Source organism: Eleutherodactylus coqui, chromosome 3 (assembly GCF_035609145.1).
Source record: "Eleutherodactylus coqui strain aEleCoq1 chromosome 3, aEleCoq1.hap1, whole genome shotgun sequence".
Taxonomy (NCBI): Eukaryota; Metazoa; Chordata; class Amphibia; order Anura; family Eleutherodactylidae; genus Eleutherodactylus; species Eleutherodactylus coqui.
Genome location: NC_089839.1, coordinates 132,877,877 through 132,900,514, shown reverse-complemented (window position 1 = coordinate 132,900,514; position 22,638 = coordinate 132,877,877). Strand labels below are relative to the sequence as shown.

At 42.3% G+C, this 22,638-nt stretch overlaps 1 protein-coding gene across 2 annotated transcripts in view; it reads right to left on the bottom strand.

Moving 5' to 3' along the window:
- Positions 1 to 22,638, bottom strand: part of TULP4 (TUB like protein 4) — a 248,843-nt gene that overhangs the window by 101,847 nt on the left and 124,358 nt on the right. For both annotated transcript variants that reach the window (XM_066596090.1, XM_066596091.1), the window contains exon 4: positions 11,715 to 11,876. In XM_066596090.1, the coding sequence (XP_066452187.1) occupies positions 11,715 to 11,876 (162 nt within the window). The remainder of the gene's footprint in view (positions 1 to 11,714; positions 11,877 to 22,638) is intronic.

Here is a 22,638-nt window from a genome sequence, read left to right as displayed (position 1 = left end):
AATCACAAGGTATCAATAGGTTTGCACGGCAACCAGACTAATAGGCCACACCTCCTGCAGAGTCTAATAGGCTGCTGTCATAGGCTTAGTAGAATGCACTCCGTAAGTAATGCAGTGTACTATTCTAGCGATCGAATGATCACATCTTCAAGTTTCCTTCAGGGACTAAAAGACAATGTTAAAAAAATGTAATCAAGTTTAATTTGAAGGGAAAAAAACAGTTTTAAAAAAATATGTAAGTGTCTCTGCACAGTACTGTACTTTTTGCTCACGCAAGAGCGGTTTCAACACATGTGATACAGCCTTTCTGCAGATGTCAAGGCTATTTAAAGCCTAATGAGCACCAGATGTGTAATTTTCCCTGCGTCTTGCACCGTGTCATACCCTTCCCCTTGTGTATTTTTGCACCTCGATAGACTTCTATGGAACTTTTGGTGGACAAAACGCAAAAAAAATAGAGCAGCTCCTATTTTTTTTGTGTTTCCGGCACAACTTGCTTTAGATTAGTGGGTTATATTCTGTATTTAGCATGGGCAAATTTTTTGCGCGCAAACACAGTTTTGTGAAGAAGCCCTAAAACACATTTTTGGGGATTTTTTTTTCTTGAAATTACACTTTGTACAACTTTTTTTATGATGCTGTGTTTCTAGTCCCTCAAGGTGATTTGAAGATGTGATTGTTCAATCCATAGATTAATACAATGGATTGCTTATGTAGTGCATTCTACTAAGCCGATGACAATGGCCTATTAGACTATGTTGGTGTCGGGGCCTAATAGGCTGAGTTACATGGCAGACATGAAGGCTTTTGTCAGGCTTCCTGCTGCATTGGAAACCCACCCCATCAATCACACTCTAGGGGTGCTGATGATTGATGGAAAGAGCCCTCTCGACCTATCTTCTGCTTACATGCTGCAGTTGCTGTGGATTGTGGGACTGTGTGAATCAGCCAAGCCACTACCCTAAAAAGAAGTAGTGACCACTATAAAAAAAAAAAAGACATATTGGTGGTCACTAAGGGGTTAAGGAAATGAAGCCAAATGAGTGTGTACAAAGATAATTTAGACTGCTGATGACTGGCAGGATTTAATGATGTTCTGGCAATTAACAGCCGGGAGCAAATTTAGGTTAAAGGGGTTGTCCCGCGGCAGCAAGTGGGTCTATACACTTCTGTATGGCCATATTAATGCACTTTGTAATGTACATTGTGCATTAATTATGAGCCATACAGAAGTTATAAAAAGTTTTTTACTTACCTGCTCCGTTGCTAGCGTCCTCGTTCCCATGGAGCCGACTAATTTTCGCCCTCCGATGGCCAAATTAGCCGCGCTTGCGCAGTCCGGGTCTTCTGCTCTCTTCAATGGAGCCGCTCGTGCAGAATGCCGGCTCCGTGTAGCTCCGCCCCGTCACGTGCCGATTCCAGCCAATCAGGAGGCTGGAATCGGCAATGGACCGCACAGAAGAGCTGCGGTCCACGGAGGGAGCAGACCCCGGCGGCCATCTTCAGCAGGTAAGTATGAAGATGCCGGACCGCCGGGATTCAGGTAAGCGCTGAGCGGTTTGTTTTTTTAACCCCTGCATCGGGGTTGTCTCGCGCTGAACGGGGGGGGGGGGGGGGGGGTTAAAAAAAAAAAAAAACCGTTTCGGCGCGGGACAACCCCTTTAATAACTGCTCTTGAGGTATATCGGTTTCCAGCATATGGCCACTTCTACAAGTAGACATATGATTAACTATTTCTCTCTGCACTGAATTCCATCATTTAGGCTCAAAACAAGTACACGGAGTTCACATCTTACAGAGATAATGCATCCTTTCTATGCAGTAAGTGATATCTGCAATGAGAAGGAGCTCTTGAAAGACCTGCCACAAGTGTGTTGATAACTGAAGCTATTCACGAATCAGGGCTGGACTACAGGAAGAGCAAATGATGCAACGTCCCTCAGGTCCACCACCCCCTTGCTTCACAGTTCACTCCATTGTTTACCACACACAAAAAAACATTTCAAACATTTTCCATGTACTCCAATTGAATAAACATTAGTAGAAGAGGTGCTTATGTAGCTTTTACTAAAATATATTACTAGAGCTTAGAGCTCTGATCTTATTGGGAGCTCCGATGTTCACAGCTCTGCCTTGCAATGCTAACCATAAGAAATCCAGTGAGCACATATTTATTGCCATGCACATCATCACAGAAGAGTGTGATTCATTTAAAGGGGTAATCTGGAGAAATACAATTATTCCAATGTAGTCTGGGTCCAGTGGTGCCAGCACTTCCACTTGCAACATGGGTCATGAGGCGTAGGTCTAGTCTTCCTTATCCACCTCCTGGAGTAGGTTAGGTTATTGCTCTGGACTGGCTGACCTCCTCATTTCAAAAACTAAGACAGCCCCCTTTCTTGGTCTTTGCATCGGCCGTGACAGAAAAGACGGCTAGCTTAGCTACTGAAATGAGGAAGCCAGCACCCCGGGAGGGGGCTGAGGAAGATCTATACCTCGTGACCCAGTATAGGAACCAGGCTGAAAATGGTGGTGCTGGCACTGCTGTACTCAGATGGGATTTTAGTAGATACAGAGTTAGTACGTACGATCCTCTCCGATGTGAAAACCCCGTAACTCAAATTTAATAAAACTCAAAATCAGAAATTTGATGTCAATGGATGCAGAACCTCAAAAATGTTCATTTAGCAAAACTGTCTATCACTAAGGATGGTCTTACATTAGCGGATAGCTATTGCAGATTAAGCGAAAAGTAGAATGCAAAATGTTCTATTTCACCGTGAATATCTGCGACATAGAGCCCATTGTGCTCTATGGTCTTCGATATACCCGCAGCCCAAACTCAATTATGTCTCTGATTTTTCACTTCTATCATTATTGCTGTACAACGTCATTTTCTAAAAAAGTTTGGTGAAGCTCCAGTGGGCGCACAATTCATAAGTGGTTCTTCAGTTTTAAGGAAATAAACCCCCAAAAGATAGTCCCAATACACAGATAAGGAATATATGAAAAAATGATTAACCAATCATATTAAAATATTACTATTTAAAGTGTATACATTTAACAAGACAGTGCAGCCCTCATACAAAAACAGTACATCATCAGTCAAATATGCATTAGTATAATGGTCAATGTCCCATATGCGTGTTACAATGTATAACTAGCATACATCACAATACATTAACAGTAGTTACATCTTACCACGCAAAATAAATGAACATACTTATACCATACTAGCTGATATACCCGACTTCGCCCAAGTTAATTTGGTACTGGTGTTTATCTGGTGTTTACACAGAAAATCTTATGAAGTCTTGGTTACTTTAGAGATACCGAGGAAAAACATATGTTCACCATTTTGCATGGTTCTTTGCGTTACCCAGGAAACACCACGTGGAGGTAACCATGCAACGTATATAAAATAAAAAAATAAAATTAATAAGATTTGTGAAAAACAAATAAGAAAACAATTGAATTTTAAAAGGAAATAATAATTCCTCGTTCAAACTAAAAAGGTAGTTTTTTGAAAATGCCACTAAACAGAATGTGCCACCTCACACGCTGCTCATAACACACTGATCAGATACATTCCTCTGTGTATAGGCAGATAGGAGAAAGATTTATCTGTCTGTATGTGAAAATGTCACCCCACAGAATGTGCCACCTCACACACTCTCCTCATTTTCACCCTGAAAGGTAACGCCCATTTTTATTTAAATTTCCTACGCAGACTGAAGGTTGCAGCCCCTTTTTATACTGAAAGGCATACTCCATCCCAGCAGTCCATGTCCACTTCCTTTTGTATGTTACAGCCTTTCAATACATACAACAGTCAGTTTTATTCCTGTCAGTAAATACTCATATTTCTAAATTCGTTTTGTTTTGCTAAAAAGATAACTGTCTCATATATTGCAGGGTACAGATAGGTTATTAGTTACATAACATAGGAATGGTCATGCCGAATTTCAAGTTTGTGCAGTACAGATGTGTGTTATTAATTACATTACATAGGAGGTCACTTACTTTTATGCATAGGATGGAATAATCAAGTTGCAACCCTTTAAATTTCCAATATTTAGTACGGAAAGAATGGTCATGGCAAATTACACATTTGTGCGGTAAAAATTTGTGTAATTATTTGTTGCATTGGGAAGTGAGAGAATTAGATTACGTATGTAAAATGTGGATGCTAATTCTTTTGCGCTTAGAATTGAATAATCAAGTTGGGACCCATTAACTTTTCCTATTTATGACAATCAATGCTCGGGCCAAATTTCAAGTTTCTATGACATCGGGAAGTGAGAGAATTAGATTACGTACGTAAAATTTGGACGCTAATTCTTTTGTGCTTAGAATTGAATAATCGAGTTGGGACCCATTAACTTTTCCTATTCATCACATAATCTATGCTTGCGGCAAATTTCATGTTTCTACGACATAGGGAAGTGAGAAAATTAGATTACGTACATAAAATTTGGATGGTAATTCTTTTGTGCTTAGAGTTGAACAATCGAGTTAGGACCCATTAACTTTTCCTATTTATGACATAATCAATGCTCGTGCCAAATTTCACGTTTCTATGACACCGAAAAGTGAGAAAATTACATTCCGTACGTAAAATTTGGACGCTAATTCTTTTGCGCATAAAATTGAATAATCAAGTTGGGACTCATTAGCTTTTCCTAATTATGACAATCAATGCTCGTGCCAAATTTCACGTTTCTATGACACCGGAAAGTGAGAAAATTACATTCCGTACGTAAAATTTGGACGCTAATTCTTTTGCACTTAGAATTGAATAATCGAGTTGAGACCCATTAGCTTTTCCTATTTATGAGATAATCAATGATCGCTGTCCAATAGCTGAAACAATTAATGTATATGGAGGAACTAGGCGACGAAGGATCCGAGGGACCCAGGCATAGTGTTCAAGCAAGGGCAGTGTGGAATGCATACCGTGACTCTCCACAATTCCCACTGATGATGGGATGGTGATGAGATGGTCGTGGTGACATGAGATGGCAGAAACGTGTCATAGGCAAAATTATATGGTAAAGCCTGAATTGAACCAGAGATGGTCCCCCTCCCCTACCACCCAAATGTGTTTCCCTCCCCCTCTCTGATGCTCCATGTCTCTCTTTGTCTACTCCTAAGTTCTTAATTCTTTTCATGACCCACTTTGATTTCTCCACAGTTGGCATCTACCTCATGACGTGAAAACTTAGATACCTGAGAGTCATATGCCAAAGCAGGCACAGGAGATAATTGTTACTTGTGCTGCTGAGACAGGTTGTACTATTGTGATTCCAGCAGCACAGCACTCTCAGGGTTAATGATTGAGCTGGCTGGGTGTGGTACTTCCTGCTAGCCAATTCCCTGGATCTGTGCCCTCATATAAACCCAGCTCCTGGTCAGTCTCTGTATTGCCCCTAACGTGAGCAGTCATGAATGCTTGTCTGGTGAGGTTTGCCGTGTGATCTGGTTTATGTCCGTTTGTACGTTTAAATTCTGTCAGTTTTGTGTTAGCTTGTGGTGTGACCTGCAATCTGAGTAATGTCCTGTTGCAGCGTGTGGTGAACTGTGTCCGGTTTTGCTGGACTCCTGGTTAGTGTAGGGACTAGCAGTATAACCAGGGGCCGTGAAGTGGCCTGCTAGCTTTCAACATCTTGTACAAAATGTCAACCAATACCTGGTATTTATATTCAGCTTCCAATGTGTTACTAGTGGTTGCATGTTGTATGCGGTGTATTCTGGGTCTGTCATGTGGCATGTGAATGCATCCTGTTCTGGTGCGTGGCTCCTAGGATTAGCTAGGGCCCAGATCCGAAGACCGCTGGGCTGCCCTTATAGGGGCAATGTCCCCGCTTAGGTAGGGCCAAGTCTACCTCCTTATAGCCAGGGCCAGTTCCATGAAACCTGTATGTGTGCCCCCTTGGTCACGATCATGTGGGTCCCATGCTTTGCCTGCCCACACGATCGTAACAATAATCAGCTGAGGAGACTCAGAGCCATGCTATAACCGTTATGTTTAGATAGTTCATGTTCCCTGTAAATTGATTTCAAGGCCCCACAAAAGAGAGCCTTAAATGCTAGTTCGGGCTCTCAATCTACCGTTTTATTTGTGCTTCCACATGCAATCTCGTAACAGGGGCCCTGCATGGCCGCCACTAAGCAAGTGCCTTTTCTTTTTTTTTTCTTTCTTCTTCTTTCTCTTTTCCTTTCCTTTCTATATATGGTTTGTTTTGTAAATGACATATGAAAATTCAATAAAACGTATTAAACATAGTCAATGCTCATGCCAAATTTCAAGTTTCTATGACATCGGGAAGTGAGAGAATTAGATTCCGTACGTAAAATTTGGGCACTAATTCTTTTGCACTTAGAATTGAATAATTGAGTTGGGACTCATTAACTTTTCCTATTTAGGACATAACCAATGCCTGTGCCAAATTTCATGTTTCTACAACATCCGGAAGTGAGAGAATTAGATTCCGTATGTAAAATTTGGACGCTAGTTCTTTTGCGCTAGAATTGAATAATCGAGTGGGACCTCTTTAGTTTTCCTATTTTAGACATAAACTATGCTTGTGCCAAATTTCATGGTTCTATGACATCGGGAAGTTGGAGAATTAGTGGCGAGTCAGTCAGTGAGGGCTTTCGTCTTTATACATATAGATAAAGCAGACCTAGGTGCACACCCCGACAGTGTTTCGCCCAAAAGAGGGCTTCCTCTCGGGGATTATCATTATTTTGCATGGTAACATGTGACTGCTATTAATGTATTGTAACACACATATGGGACATCGACCATTATACTAATGCATATTTGACTGATGATGTACTGTTTTTGTGTGAGGGCTGCACTTTCTTGTTAAAGGAGATGTCCCGAGGCAGCAAGTGGGGTTATACACTTCTGTATGGCCATAATAATGCACTTTGTAATATACATTGTGCATTAATTATGAGCCATACAGAAGTTATAAAAAGTTTTTTACTTACCTGCTCCGTTGCTAGCGTCCTGGTCTCCATGGTGCCGACTAATTTTTGGCCTCCGATGGCCAAATTAGCCGCGCTTGCGCAGTCCGGGTCTTCTGCTGTTCTCTATGGGGCTCCGTGTAGCTCCGTGTAGCTCCGCCCCGTCACGTGCCGATTCCAGCCAATCAGGAGGCTGGAATCGGCAGTGGACCGCACAGAAGAGCTGCGGTCCACGAAGATAGAGGATCCCGGCGGCCATCTTCAGCGGTAAGTATTGAAGTCACCGGACCGCCGGGATTCAGGTAAGCGCTGTGCGGGTGGTTTTTTTAACCCCTGCATCGGGGTTGTCTCGCGCCGAACGGGGGGGGGGTTTTAAAAAAAAAAAACCCGTTTCGGCGCGGGACATCTCCTTTAAACTTATACATTTTAAATAGTAATATTTTAATATGATTAGTAAATAAATCTTTTTTTATATATTCCTTATCTGTTTATTGAGACTATACTTTTGGAGTTGCTATAACTACCCTGTTTCCCTGAAAATAAGACATAGCATGATTTTCCAGAATTTTTGAGGATGCAAAATGATTTTTCAGGCTTTTTGAGGATGCTTGAAATATAAGCCCTACTCCAAAATTAAAGGGGTTGTCTTGCGAAAGCAAGTGGGGTTATACACTTCTGTATGGCCATATTAATGCACTTTGTAATGTACATCGTGCATTAAATATGAGCCATACAGAAGTTATTCACTTACCTTCCCTGCACTGGCGTCCCCGTCTCCATGGCTCCGTCTAACTTCAGCGTCTAATCGCTCGATTAGACGCGCTTGCGCAGAAGGGTCTTCTGCCTTCGGGTCTGTCCGGCAGCAGTGGCGTTCTGGCCCCGCCCCCTTCTATGTGTCATCGCGTAGCTCCGCCCTGTCATGTGTGCCGATTCCAGCCAATCAGGAGGCCGGAATCGGCACACGTGACGGGGCGGAGCTACGCGATGGCGCGTAGAAGGGGGCAGAGCCAGAACGCCGCTGCTGCCGGACAGACCCGAAGGCAGAAGACCCTTCTGCGCAAGCGCGTCTAATCGGGCGATTAGACGCTGAAGTTAGACGGAGCCATGGAGACGGGGACGCCAGTGCAGGGAAGGTAAGTGAATAACTTCTGTATGGCTCATATTTAATGCACGATGTACATTACAAAGTGCATTAATATGGCCATACAGAAGTGCTTAACCCCACTTGCTTTCGCGAGACAACCCCTTTAAGCCCTACTAACAGTTAATTAAAAAAGTAAATTTAAATAGTGTCCAGGCAGCTAAACATGTAAAAAAGTTAAACCTTTTTGAACAAAAATTAATATAAGACACTGTCTTATTTTCAGGGAAACTCGGTTTATACACAGCTGTATACATATGTATGTCCACTGTTATTTTGGAGTACAGTTTTAAGGAAATAAGTTGCATCTGTAAGCGGAAACCATTCAACTGTCCATCAGTAAGCGTGGAAACAGTGGATTCACATAGAATCAGAAATCCTCCTTAAAGGAGATGTCCCGAGGCAGCAAGTGGGTCTATACACTTCTGTATGGCCATAATAATGCACTTTGTAATGTACATTGTGCATTAATTATGAGCCATACAGAAGTTATAAAAAGTTTTATACTTACCTGCTCCGTTGCTGGCGTCCTCGTCTCCATGGTGCCGACTAATTTTCGCCCTCCGATGGCCAAATTAGCCGCGCTTGCGCAGTCCGGGTCTTCTCCTCTTCTCTATGGGGCTCCGTGTAGCTCCGTGTAGCTCCGCCCCGTCACGTGCCGATTCCAGCCAATCAGGAGGCTGGAATCGGCAATGGACCGCACAGAAGCCCTGCGGTCCATGAAGATAGAGGATCCCGGCGGCCATCTTCAGCAGGTGAGTATGAAGACGCCGGACCGCCGGGATTCAGGTAAGCGCTGTGCTGTTTGTTTTTTTAACCCCTGCATCGGGGTTGTCTCGCGCCGAACGGGGGGGGGGGGTTTAAAAAAAAAAAAACCCGTTTCGGCGCGGGACATCTCCTTTAAGAGCAAGCAGATAATTGCATGTCCCACAACCGGCTTTGTGGAAGAATGTGAAGAAACATTTACGATGTGATCTCTACCGACTGCAATTGTTACCAGCCCTGAAACCGGATGACAACGTGCGGTGGCAGTCTTTCTGTGAGAGTATGCAAACTCGAATGGAAAGCAATGGTTTCATGGATTCTTTAGTGTTTAGTGACGAAGCCTTCTTCCAACTTTCGTGCAACAAACGCAACGTCAAAATCTAGGGAAGGGAAAACCCACCCATTTATGTGGAGGGTATGGACGACTCCCCCAAGGTGAATGTGTTTTGTGCAGTAACCTACAGAAAAGTGTCCGACTCCTTCTTTATTTATGAGGAAACAATCACAAGAATATTGTACCTGGGCGTCCTACAGATATGTCGTCTGCCGCAGAGGGAACAGAGAATCCCAACAGAACTGGACACCTCCCCCCATTGTCACAATGAGGTCAGAAGTTAGCGGCAACTGCCAAAAAGATGGATTGGCCATGCAGGTGGTAACCATAGTAAATTTCCTCCTTGGCCTCCATGTTCCCCGAACCTTAAACCTTGTTTTTCTTTTCTCTGAAGAAGTGTTAAAAGTCTACATGCCACCTTTATCACCCACCATGCATAATCTGGAAGTAGGCATCACAAAAGCCATTTCATTAGTCAATTGTGTTATGTATCTAAGTATTACTAAATGTGCGGTTTAACATCAGGAAGATCATTAATAATCAGGGTGACTACCCACTACAGTTTTTTTTCACTGCGAAATTCACAGTGTTCTTTTTTCTGCAGGGGTCTATGGGACTTGTAATGTAATTGTGATTTTGCGGTAAATTGCGATTTTAACATTACAGGTCCCATAGACCCCTGCAGAAAAAAAACGCTGCAAATTTCGCTGTGAAAAAAACAAACTGTAGTGTGTAGTCACCCTAACCCTGAATATTTCTCCTGATAATTCCTTAAAAGTGCCTATACACATTAGATGAAAGTCGGCTGAACTTGAGGACATTGACTGTACTAGAGAGGTATGGGGGTGCTATATTGGTAAGATTTTCATATTTGTTGTTATGTTGTCAAATTCAAAGGCTATGACATTGACACAGATACCTGAGCACCGTGCTTGACTAGCTCCATCAGTCCTATAGACCATGAATGGAAACACAGTTCACATGTTCAACCACAAAACCTATATTCCTGTGATCTGTGGAAGTCCTATTGGTGAAACCCTCAAATATCAGACATTTAGCAGCTATTCACAAGATAAGTGACAAGTGTTGATTTAATGCCTACAACTATATTGGCATTTGTACATTATCCCCCTCCAACCCCATGGATCACCTGTAATGGAAGCAGCTATGATCCCCCAATTCAAGGCAGCAAACATAATGACTGAGATAGCTATCTAATTCTGAGATAGCTGTTCAATTACATGACAATGATACATGATCTTGTGGCCCGATACTCATACTGCAAGGTATTAGTCATAACTGAAGAATAATCACCCCCTTTCATCCTCTTGTTTAGTGTTAACTAAAATAGAAATCAGTTTTCACACTAATTTCAGCAGGGGGTTGTGAGTCATCATTGTCTCACAGAACATGAATTCTTGTTGCCCACAGGAACAATGTTACTTTCATTTTTTCTATGCAGTGTAGAAAATTCTAGCAATAGTTGACAAGGCATTTACTTCAATAAGCCATACTAAGATAAGGGCCACAGTTTATTTGCTACGAAATATGCAACAAAACCCCTTAGTGACGGAGTCTTTTTGCTTTTTTCCATTTTTGTTTTTTCCTCCTCCCTTTTAAAAAATCGTAACTTCTTTATTTATCCATCGAAGTCGCTGTATGAGGGCTTATTTGTGGTCTGACCAGTGACTTGTAAAGAGGAAGAACAAGGTTCTTGTCATGCACCCCTGGACCTCTTTTGATGCACCCCATGATCCTATTTGCTTTGGCAGCAGCTGCCTGACACTGGTTGCTCCAGTTAAACAAAATTAAATACAGGTATCTAAAATCCCCTAACCCTTTTCCATGTCAGTGTTTCCCAGTGGTTTCCCATTTAGTTTGTAATGGTGACATATATTTCCTCTGCCCATGTGCAGAACCTTATATTTATCAGTCTTAAATCGCATTTGCTACTGTTCTAACCACGAACTTATTCAGATCTATTTGCAACCACATTCTGTTCTCTCTTGTGCAAATATCTTTACATAGTTTTGTATCATCTGCAAATATAGATATTTTATTGCACAATCCTTCTACTAGGTTATACTGATAATACTGATAATAAATATATTGATAAGAATAGGGCCCAAAACCGCCCCCCTGTGGTACCCCACTAGTAACCCCTCCAATACTGCCCCCTGTGCTACCCCATTTCCATTACTGACCACTGTTGTACCCCACTAGTAATGGTGACCCCTCCAATGCTGCTCCCTGTGGTACTCCACTAGTAACTGTGACCCCTCCAATACTGATCCTCTGTTGTATCTCAGTAGTAACCCCTCCAAAACTAACCTCTGTGGCACCCCACTAGTAATGGTGACCACTTCAATACGGACCTCTGTGGTACCTCATTATTATGCTATTTGGTGTGCCTTTTTTAATTAAACATTAAAGCCACATCAGTTGAATATAGTTCACAAATTTAATAAATATATTTGTCATTCATTTGAGCAACTATACCTGTTGGTCGTCCGGTGTCCAAATTCCACAAGTGATTTGACTCTCCAGATTTATCTCTGAGGACCAATGTCGTTGACCACTCACTGAGCCCACAAGCACAAATCCGTCTCGGTACGATATCAAAGCTTGAGTGCCATCATGACTCCAAGTGAAGTCACTAACCTATTAAACATAGAACTGAAGTCAGTTATATTGACAGGAATGTTAATACAGCAACAGACGTGCGCAGCCGAAAAGGAAATGGGTCCCAAAATAAATTAAGAGATACAGTAGGGTCATACGAAAATATTACTACACAGAAGAAAAACACGTCATTGTGCATGCTGACCAATCAGTTGCTGCTACAAATGATCTACTTCTCCGCTGTACGAGTGTTTTGCCTCCACTGAGCCTACATTATCTGTTCAATTATTTTGAAGCAGAGAGATTGAATTAAAGGCGAGTTCAGGCGTGTGTTTTGCCTTTCAGTAATAATTCCATTTCTCTGTTCTGTTTTATGAACAGAAAAATGGAATTAAGAATGAAATTAAGAGATTGTTTGATTTCAAAGGGTTTTCAAAAAAAATAAATAAGGGAAGGCAAACGGAAAGCTTTCTGGTTGCTTCCATTCAGTTTCCTTTATTTAAGTGCACAAATAAAGCTGCAGACTGCATTATTTGTTTAAAAAAAAGGAAATTAAACAGAAAAAAAGCAAACGGAACGCCTTCCGGTTATTTGGAAGCCCACTAAAATCAATGGGGAAAAATGGATCCGTTTATTTCAGTTGTAATTCCATTTTTCTGCTCAGAAAAAAAAAGAACAGAGAGATTAAAATTATGACTGAAAGGCAAAAAGGATGTGTGAACCCGCCCATCAACTGAAATAAACGTTTTTAGTTTTTTTTCCCCATAAATATAAATGGATCTCCCCCTCTCCTCTGCATTTGTATGTTATAATTGTGTCCCATCCAAACCAGTTTCATTTTATCCTAATAGAGAGTCAATAATAAGAGCCCGAAAGCTCGCTATTACATCATGTATTTTTGTTAGTTATTAAAAGCTATCATATCTACAAGATTACCTGGTTTCTCTCACTGAGAACAATCATATTTTACTCTACTGGCTAACACGGTACTAAACCTTTTTTTTCATATTGGTTTTCATAGAAATGGAATGCTTTCAGTTGGCTTGAGCTCCGTTCTGTTTCAGTGCTTTACTGAAACAAAAAGTACAACAGAAGATGTCCCAGTAAAAAAAACTTAACGGGCTGAAGCAAATTGTTGTCAATGGGAAAAAAAAACCAAATGTTGATTTTAGTTTACATTCTGTTTCTCTGATCTAAAAACTGAACAGAGACAAAACAAAATCTCAATGGGGGCAAATGCTTATGTGAAAGGGGCCTTAAAGTAAAAAGGCAACAAAACTACTTCAAACAGTAAGACCTCATGTCCACGGGGAAAATCAGGCCTGTTACGGATTCTCCATGGAGAATCCGTAGCGGGTCCCTCCTCATGTCCCCCTCATGTCCTCCTCATGTCCCCCCGCGGACATGAGCGCTGAAAATAAGAATTAACTCACCTCTCGCCCGCTCCGGATCTTCCCTTCGCCGCGGCTTCATCTTCTCTCCGTCGCGGCCGGATCTTCTTTCTTCGGCTCGGCGGATGCGCAGGGCACGTCGGTTGCGTGCCCCGCGCATGCGCCGGCCCGAAGAAAAAAGATCCGGCCGCGACGGAGAGAAGATGAAGCCGCGGCGAAGGGAAGATCCGGAGCAGGTGAGTAAATTCCAATTTTGGTCTCCTGCGGATCCGGACGGCTTCCATAGGCTTCAATAGAAGCCCGAGACCCGCACGAAAATGGAGCATGGTCCAGATTTTTTCATGCTCCATTTTTAAAAAAATCACTTTTATTGACCATCCGCGGGTATTTATCTACCCGCGGGTGGTCAATGCATCCCTATGGGATGCGGATCCGCGGGCAGGAGAAGAGTTAAAATCCACTGCGGATTTTAATTCTTCTTTTGCCCGTGGACATGAGGCCTAATACTGGCACTTTTTCACTTCCATATTTTGCTTGCAAAGCTCCATCTAAGCGCAGGTCTAATGACTAGAAATAAAGTCATCATAGAGACTTGCCTTGCTATTAGAGGTTATTAGAGCCACCTCTGGGGAAGAGTTTGCAAGCATAATAAGGGAGTTCAAATGCGTCTGTATTACTTTTGCCTGAAACTAACTTCTAACTTCTAGCAGCATTCAGACAGTCACAGCATGGATCCAGATAGAAGTCACATATTAGTGCCAAAAACTGTGGGTAGTGGAGAAGGCTTTTATCTAGGAAAGGCTTGGAGGACAGCTTTCCTCATTACACATTAATCAGATGAGTTGCAGTGAATAAGCCCCTAGAATCTCTGCCTCTACATCAGATACAAGAGAGTACATTACAGCAGATGTGAATGCGAAGGATGAGGCATAGGGCAGCATGTCTAGTGTGCTGCAGTTGGGGAGCGCGTTTTACTTTTGCGATAAATAGATAAAATCAACAATAAAATACTGAAAATTTGCAAGCTACATTTATTTCTCCAAAACATAAATATTTACAATATTATTCAGGTGATATAAATGCTGCAATATCCTGCAAGATGGCGTCAAATGGTATATATTAAAGTGGTGACAGATAATCCACAAGTACCTGCATTACATATGTAAACAATTTGCGCATACATTTTAATTAAAAAAAACACAATACATTTTCAGAGCTCCTGGATTTTACTAAATGTGAACAGATTTTCCTCATGAAATATAACTAAATAATCTCCTGATAAAATATGAATAAAAACAAGTGTAAATGTCGTGCTTCGCACTGGTGTTATGTGCATGTACAGATTTTAAAAAATGTTGCTGGCAAAAAATATGGTGTAGCTAGGCTGGTACAGCCATCCCCTCTACAAGGTCAAAGGCTTAAATAAAGTCACTAAACTTTCAACAAACGTTGCACATATCACTAGTACAGGAATTTATTAGAAACTCTGTAGTATATTTTATTACAGACTAGCTTACCCGTCGCGCGTTGCTGCGAAGACAGACATACATACATTCATTTTTATATATCTAGATAACAACCAATCGCAGCGCAGCTTACATGTTACCTCAGCTTTATAATATATAACACCCAATCACAGCGCAGCTTTCATGTTACCTCAGCTTTATAATATATAACACCCAATCACAGCGCAGCTTTCATGTTACCTCAGCAGAAAGAGAAATAACAACCAATCACAGCGCAACTTTTATTCTGCCTCAGCAATATAAAAAATAGCAACCAATCACAGCGCAGCATTCATTTTACCTCAGCGGTATAATATATAGCAACCAATCACAGTACAGCTTTCATGTAACTTCAGTAGTATAAGAAGTAGCAACCAATCACAGCACAGCTTTCATGTAACCTGAGTAGTATAAGTATCAACCAATCACAGCACAGCTTTCATGTTGCCTCAGCAGTATAATATATAGCAACCAATCACAGCACAGCTTTCATGTTGCCTCAGCAGTATAATATATAGCAACCAATCACAGCACAGCTTTCATTTTACCTCAGCATTCTCAATATCCAGCAATTGTCTTGCGAAACGTTCGGTGGATGCATCATTTTGTAGTTGAACACGCATCCCGTTGCTGGTAATGCCTTTTGCTTTCGTGCTTGAAATGGAAATCAAACGATCTTTGTCTGGGGGGCATAATTGTCGACGATGCTCGCACACGCGCCACCTATTGTAGAATAGATGTACTATGCCAGTAATCTTCCCAGGAGTGTACTCAACAACTTCCCAAAGTTTCATGGCGATTGGATGAATGGTGTAGTAATGCATAAAGGACAGACAGACAGACGTTTTTATATATATATAGATGACATCAGGAAGTGAGAGAATTAGATTCCGTACGTAAAATTTGGACGTTAATTCTTTTGCGCTTAGAATTTAATAATCGAGTTGGGACCCATTAGCTTTTCCTATTTATGACATAATCAATGCTTGTGCCAAATTTCAAGTTTTAATTACATTGGGAAGTGAGAAAATTAGATTCTGTACGTAAAATTTGGACGCTAATTCTTTGGCGCTTAGAATTGAATAATCGAGTTGGGACTCATTAGCTTTTCCTATTTATGACAATCAATGCTCGTGCCAAATTTCATGTTTCTAGGACATCGGGAAGTGAGAGAATTAGTGGTAATGATGGAAATCGAACGATCTATGTGGGGGGCGTAACTGTCGATGACGCTCGCACGCGCGCCATTTATCATAGGATAGATGTACTATGCCAGTAATCTTCCCAGGAGTGTACGCAACAACTTCATAAAGTTTCATGGCGATCAGATGAATGGTGTAGTAGCGCATAAAGAACAAACAGACACACACACGCATACATTCAATTTTATATATATAGAAGAATGCTTCTTTCTTCCCTTATCACACTATTTACTCCCTCTAAAAAACTTAAAATCTGCCTTCGCAAAAAAGATGGGCTAACAGCTCACTGACTATCAGATTATACGCTGCCCATAGAAGTTTATAAAGAATAGAGAAGGAGCAGAAAGAGAAAAGCAGAAAGTTGCAGAGATGCTGCTGCAGCTAATAGTGTTTTATTATTTGACATCTAGATTGCTCATTACTGCTCTATCATGTCTTCCATGGTGCTTCTATTTCTCTGCATATGAGAGATGGTGATGGGGTTGCAGAATCTCATCTTCTGTGCAGTGTATGGAAAACATTATAGCAGCTAGTCTGTACCAACTTGCTCAGGAAAAACTGATAATTAGAAATGCAGCCTGTAGGAGGTGAAAACTTGTGAAAAATGAAAGTCATGTCAGGTCTACTCCTCCTATACACACGACTGCTTATTCTGCAGTCACCTGAAAGCTCAGCTATGCTTTAACATATGGGAAACGTTTTACTTATTTATTTTCATGCAAGTTATAAGTTGATTTAAATATTTAATGTAAAAATGTCATGAATTTACAATATAAGATGATCTATTTCAGCCTCAGTATTTTAAAATATGTACAGGGCTTGCACACTTCTTATGATAATATCCTTTTGAGACTAGTGGTTGAGATGAGAAAAACTAGAGCAGATCTCCAAAATAATATGTAAGAATATATGTTTTTCTACAGTTTATCTCTTTTCTCTTAAAAAATGGCACTGCAGTTCCCCTTGGGATACTTCATGAATGAGGGCATCTCATGTTCATAAGCTTCATCTACCTTATGTTAACAAAAAGTATCGGGGCACACATAGGTGATGAAATATTTTATTCACATTTTTCTGTCCTTCCCAGCACACACCCCAACACCAACAACAGAACCTCTTGCAAACTTCACTATTGGAATGATCGAATGTTCTCCAGGCAAGCGCCACTCCCACATGCAGCCATTCGATTGGAAGATCATGTACTCTGAATCAGAGGTCCATAACTCTTCCACTCATTTACAATCCAAGAACGACACTGCGAGCACCATTACAGGCATCTCTGCGCATTCATTGCTGTGATATTGGGCATGTGTGCAGCCACTCGTCCATGGTAACCCTTCACATGCAGTTCCCTATGAATGGTTCTGATGCTAATGGATGTTCCAATGGCTTGCAGGCTTGCAAGACCTCCTGTTTACACAGACGATGTGCGTGTTGCCTTCACAGCTTATACAAGGTTATCTGTCAGTGTCATGTTCTGTCAGTTTAAACGGTCAGCACACATGCACGCACGCGCACACACACACACCCCAGATGTTTTCCATTTCCAAATAATATTGCCAAAAGTGAACTTTGGAAGGTCCAAAAGCCCTGCAATGTCCCGTACTGATTGGGTGCTTAGGTGACATTCCACCACCTTACAGCACAGGATTGATGAGTGTCCCAATACTTTTATCAAAGTATTGCTGTGGTGAAAGTATATCGTGAGAGGGACAAATAGCACCACTGAGAATAACCAACATGGAAACTGCGAAGCGCTGTGTGCCATTGATGTGGAAGGTGCACATCAGCTATGAAGGTGCACGAGTGCCAACCAATATGCTACAGTGGAGTGGATCACCGTGAAAATAAATCAGGGGTTGACCAGACGTGTGTCTGAAACAGTTCAGCAAGCCTTACTACTAGAGATGAGCGAGCATACTCGGAAAAGCACTACTCGCTCGAGTAATTTGCTTTATCCGAGTATCGTTGTGCTCGTCCCTGAAGATTCGGGTGCCGGCACGGAGCGGGGAGCTGCAGGGGAGCGGGGAGGAACGGAGGGGAGATCTTTCTCTCCCTCTCTCCCGCCCGCTCTCCCCTGCTCCCCGCTGCGACTCACCTGTCAGCCACAGCAGCACCTGAATCTTCAGGGACGAGCACAGCGATACTCGGATAAAGCAAATTACTCGAGCGAGTAGTGCTTTTCCGAGTACGCTCGCTCATCTCTACCTACTACGTATGGGGCTCCGAAGCAAACAGATGATCACTAGAACATGCTAACAAAAATGTAGTGGAACAAAAGGCTTCAATTTGCACAGCTGTATCAGAATAGGACCAGAGCTGATTGTCAAAAGGTTGCCTTCTTCGATTAATCACTTTTTCTACTCCATGGAATGGGTGAACATTGGCGTGTCAAGTGAGAAATGTCATTGCTGGATGAACACAAGTTGGTAGCGGCAGTGTTATGATCTGGGGAATTATTTTGTGGCATTCTCTGGACCCGCTCATCTATGTGGGCGACCCAGAACAGATTTGGTTATGGAGCCATACTTACAGATCATGTACACCCATACATAATGTTTGTTTTCCCTGGGGCAGATGGGATACACTAGCAAGACAATGAGACATGTCACATACCTAGAAATATCCGGCAATGGTTGGAAGAATATAACCAGGACTTCCAAGTACTTCTTTAGCCGCCTTGTTCCGTAGACTTGAACCTAATTGAGCAGTAGTGGGACCACCTGAAATGTAGTGTTCGCTTTGTGTATCATCCACCATCCAGCAACTGTGGAATGCACTGCAGTCAAGATGGCTCCACATACCCGAGACAACCTACCAGCACACTGTGGTTACTCTATTTATTAGCTAGTGATCATAATAATGTGACTAAACTCTGTATATATATATGCAGTAAGGCCACAGGGGAGGAACCAGACTAAGCACAATCTGAAGTCCTCAACAGCGGAGCAGGCGGATGATAACATGGTACATGTTACAACTCCTGTAAAGGCGGAGGAAGGCTGCAAAAGATGAGAAGCCACTGGTCGTTGGGTTAACCATGCCACTGGATGTGAACCTCATTCTGTGCAGACTGAGTGTTGATCGGGTGTGTAGTGATCTCCACACATAAATCAAATTCACGCACAGGCATCTTCTGAGAAAATGAAAACTTCCCATGGCGATCAGCGAGTGGCGCCGGGGGCAGGACTGTGAAATCTGGAAGCCCCTAGTGACAGACTACCACGTGGGCGGTGGATATAGATTCAGTCGTTCTATCGACTGAGGGGTCGAGGCAGCTGAGCAGTTCGGCAACTGTATCCACAACTAAGCAGCCCTATTTAGGACCCACTCTGCTTACCCAACATGGTGAGGGGGCTAGAAAAGGTGCCCTAAACATAGTCTGCCTCTTTCTTTCCTGACTGGAGTACTGCATCCAGAGGGGTCACCACCTTGTGGTCTAAAAAGAAAAAGTTAACTTCGGAACATGGAACATTCGGACACTATTAGACAAAGTAGACAATGAACACCCTCCCTGAACGCAGAACTGCTATTGCAGCAAGGGAGCTGAGGCGCTTTAACATTGATATAGCAGCGCTCCAAGAGACCCAGAGAGCAGGAGAGGGACAGCTGAAGGAAGAAAAAGGAGGCTACACCTTCTTTTGGAATGGCCTGCCTGAAAAAGAATGAAGAATACACGGAGTTGGCTTTTCAATTAAAAATGACCTGGTGAAGTATCTGTCTGAAGCACCCATCGGCATTAACAAACAACTCTCAACTCTCCAAATTAATCTTGCCAAAAATCAGCAGGCATCTATCATAAGTGCTTATGCACCAACTTTAGATGCTAACGAAGACATCAAGGAAAAATTTTACTGTCAGCTGGACACCATCCTCCTGGGTGATTTTAATGCAAGAGCTGGACAAGACTTCGACCTGTGGCCAGGGACTATAGGAGAACAACGGAGTTGGAAACAGCAACTCGAATGGCATTCTACTTCTTACCAAATGTGCAGAACATAACCTTGCTATCACCAACTAGCTCTTCCACCAGAAAAACAAGGTTAAGACATCATGGAAGCACCCCCGGTCAAAACATTAGCACCTCTTAGACTATGTAATTATATGTGCCAGAGACTACCGTGATGTACTTCTCACAAGAGCCATGACAGGCACTGATGATTGCTGGACAGATCACAGGTTAATTTGTTCTACAATGGCCATCAAGGTCGCCCCCAAACGCAGACTCCAAGGCAGAAAGATCAGATGAACATTCAAGCCCTTCAAGAGCCCTCTAAACGAATCCTTCTCCAAACAACATACAAGCATCATCCATCCATGGAATACCCTGAAAATGTTGAGGAACATTGGAATAAACTGAAGATCACCATTATTAGAGCCTGTAAAGAAATCATTGGATACCAAACTAGGAAACATCAAGACTGGTTTGATGAAAATGATAACAAGATCCAACAACTAATCTTTAAGAAAAGGAAAGCCTTCCAAATAAGGCATAGAGACACCGACTGTGTTCCTAGTGAAAAGATCAACACTAGTGCAAAAAATGAGGTCCAAAGAACTAAAGTACATCTAGTGGGCAAAAAAGGCTCAAGAAATCAAACATTTTGCAGATATCCATAATGCACAAGGTTTCTTTAAAGTCACAAAGGTCATCTATGGCCCAACAAATCATGGCATATACACTCTACGTTCATCAGATGGAACCAAGCTTCTAAAGGACAAAAAAATAAACTTCACTATGTTGGAAAGAGCACTATCATAACCTCCTTAACCACAGTTCTAATGTAGCTGAAGAGGCTTTCTTGCAAATCCCACAACAAGAACTCAGGGCCAAGCTTGCAGCACTGCCCAGCTTGGAGGAAGTCAGCAAAGCCATCAGCCAATTAAAAAATAACAAAGGCAGCGGACCTGATGGCATCCCTGCTCAAATCTTTAAAGAGGGTGAACCTGACACCACAACAACTCCCCCAGCTGATTGAAAAAGTGTGGGCAACCAAGAAAATCCCAGCAGACTTTAAGGACACCACTATTATCCCTCTTTTCAAAAAGGGGGAAAGAACAGACTGTGGACTTTGACCTAGCAAAGACATTCGACACAGTGAACTGCAATGCTCTTTGGACTATCCTCCAAAAAAAATCGGATGCCCTAGTAAATTCGTGAACATGCTCCGGCTCCTTCATGATGACATGATGGCAACGGTCGTGGACAGTGATGGCTCCCAAAATAACCCATTTAAGGTAGAGTCAGGCATCAAACAGGGCTGTCTCATTGCCCCAAATTTATTTTCTATCTTTATAGCTATGATACTGCACCTTGTTGATGGGAAGCTTCCCACAGGCGTGGAAATTATCTATCGTAAGGTCACAAAAGCGTCGGCTGCAGAACTCCAATATGCTGATAACATAGTCTGCGCTCATTCAGAAAAAGATCTACAAGCAACTTTAAACATCTTTGCAGAAGCATACGAAAGGCTTGGTCTCTCACTGAACATCAAGAAAATCAAAGTGCCCTATCAGCAGGCACCAACTAATCCTTCTGCGATGCCAGAAATGCATCTTAATGGTGTAATGTTAGAAAATGTTGACCATTTCCGCTACCTTGGCAGCCACCTCTCCACATAAGCTAACATTGACGCTGAAATACAACACTCTGCGACTGCAACTTTTTTTTGAGTGAAGCAGAGAGTGGCTTAGGACCAGAACATTCGTAGGGACACCAAGATGCTTGTTTATAAAGCTATTGATCTTCCAACCTTGTTATATGCCTATGAAACGTGGACCGTCTACAAACATCACTCTCAACTTCTGGAACAATTTCATCATGCCTTCGAAAAATCCTGCAAATCTCTTGGGAAGAACGGCGGACAAATGTCTGCATTCTGGAAGAAGCAAAGACCACCAACATTGAAGCAATGATCCTTCACCATCAATTTTGCTGGACTGGCCACGTTGTGTGAATGCCCGACTATCGTATCCCAAAGCAACTACTATACTCTCAACTCAAGAATGGAAAACGGAATATGGGTAGACAGCAAAAGAGATTTAAAGATGGGCTTAAGCTAACCTTAAAAAGTGTGGCATAGACATCGAGAACTGGAAAGCCTTGGCCCTCAAGTTCTCAATTTTGGGGTCAGCCGTTACCAACAGAACTGTGAATTTTGAAGAGGCACAAATTGTGGTGAAAAAGAGAAACATATTAAGAGGAAAAACGTCAAGCCAACGCTTGTTGGGATCATCTTGCACTGGGAAACAGATATCCCAACTGTGAAAGAACCTGAAGATTAGAGATGAGCAAGCATACTCGCTAAGGCAAACTACTCGAGCGAGTAGTGCCTTATTCGAGTACCTGACCGCTCATCTCTAAAGATTCGGCTGCCCGCGGGGGAGAGCGGGGAGGAACGGAGGGAAGATCTCTCTCTTCCCCCCCCCCCCTCCTCCCTGCTCACTCCCGCAACTCACCTGTCACCGGCGCCGGCAGCCGAATCTTTAGAGGCGAGCGGGCAGGTACTCAAATAAGGACCTACTCGCTGAAGTAGTTTGTCTTAGCGAGTATGCTCGTTGATCTCTACTGAAGATCAAAAATAGGTCTCTATAGTCACCTACGGACCCACCGCTAAGCCCCTATACTTGGAAGGCAATCATGCTCGGCCACGAGTGATAGCCTATGGTGATATTTATAAGTATACATATATATATACACACA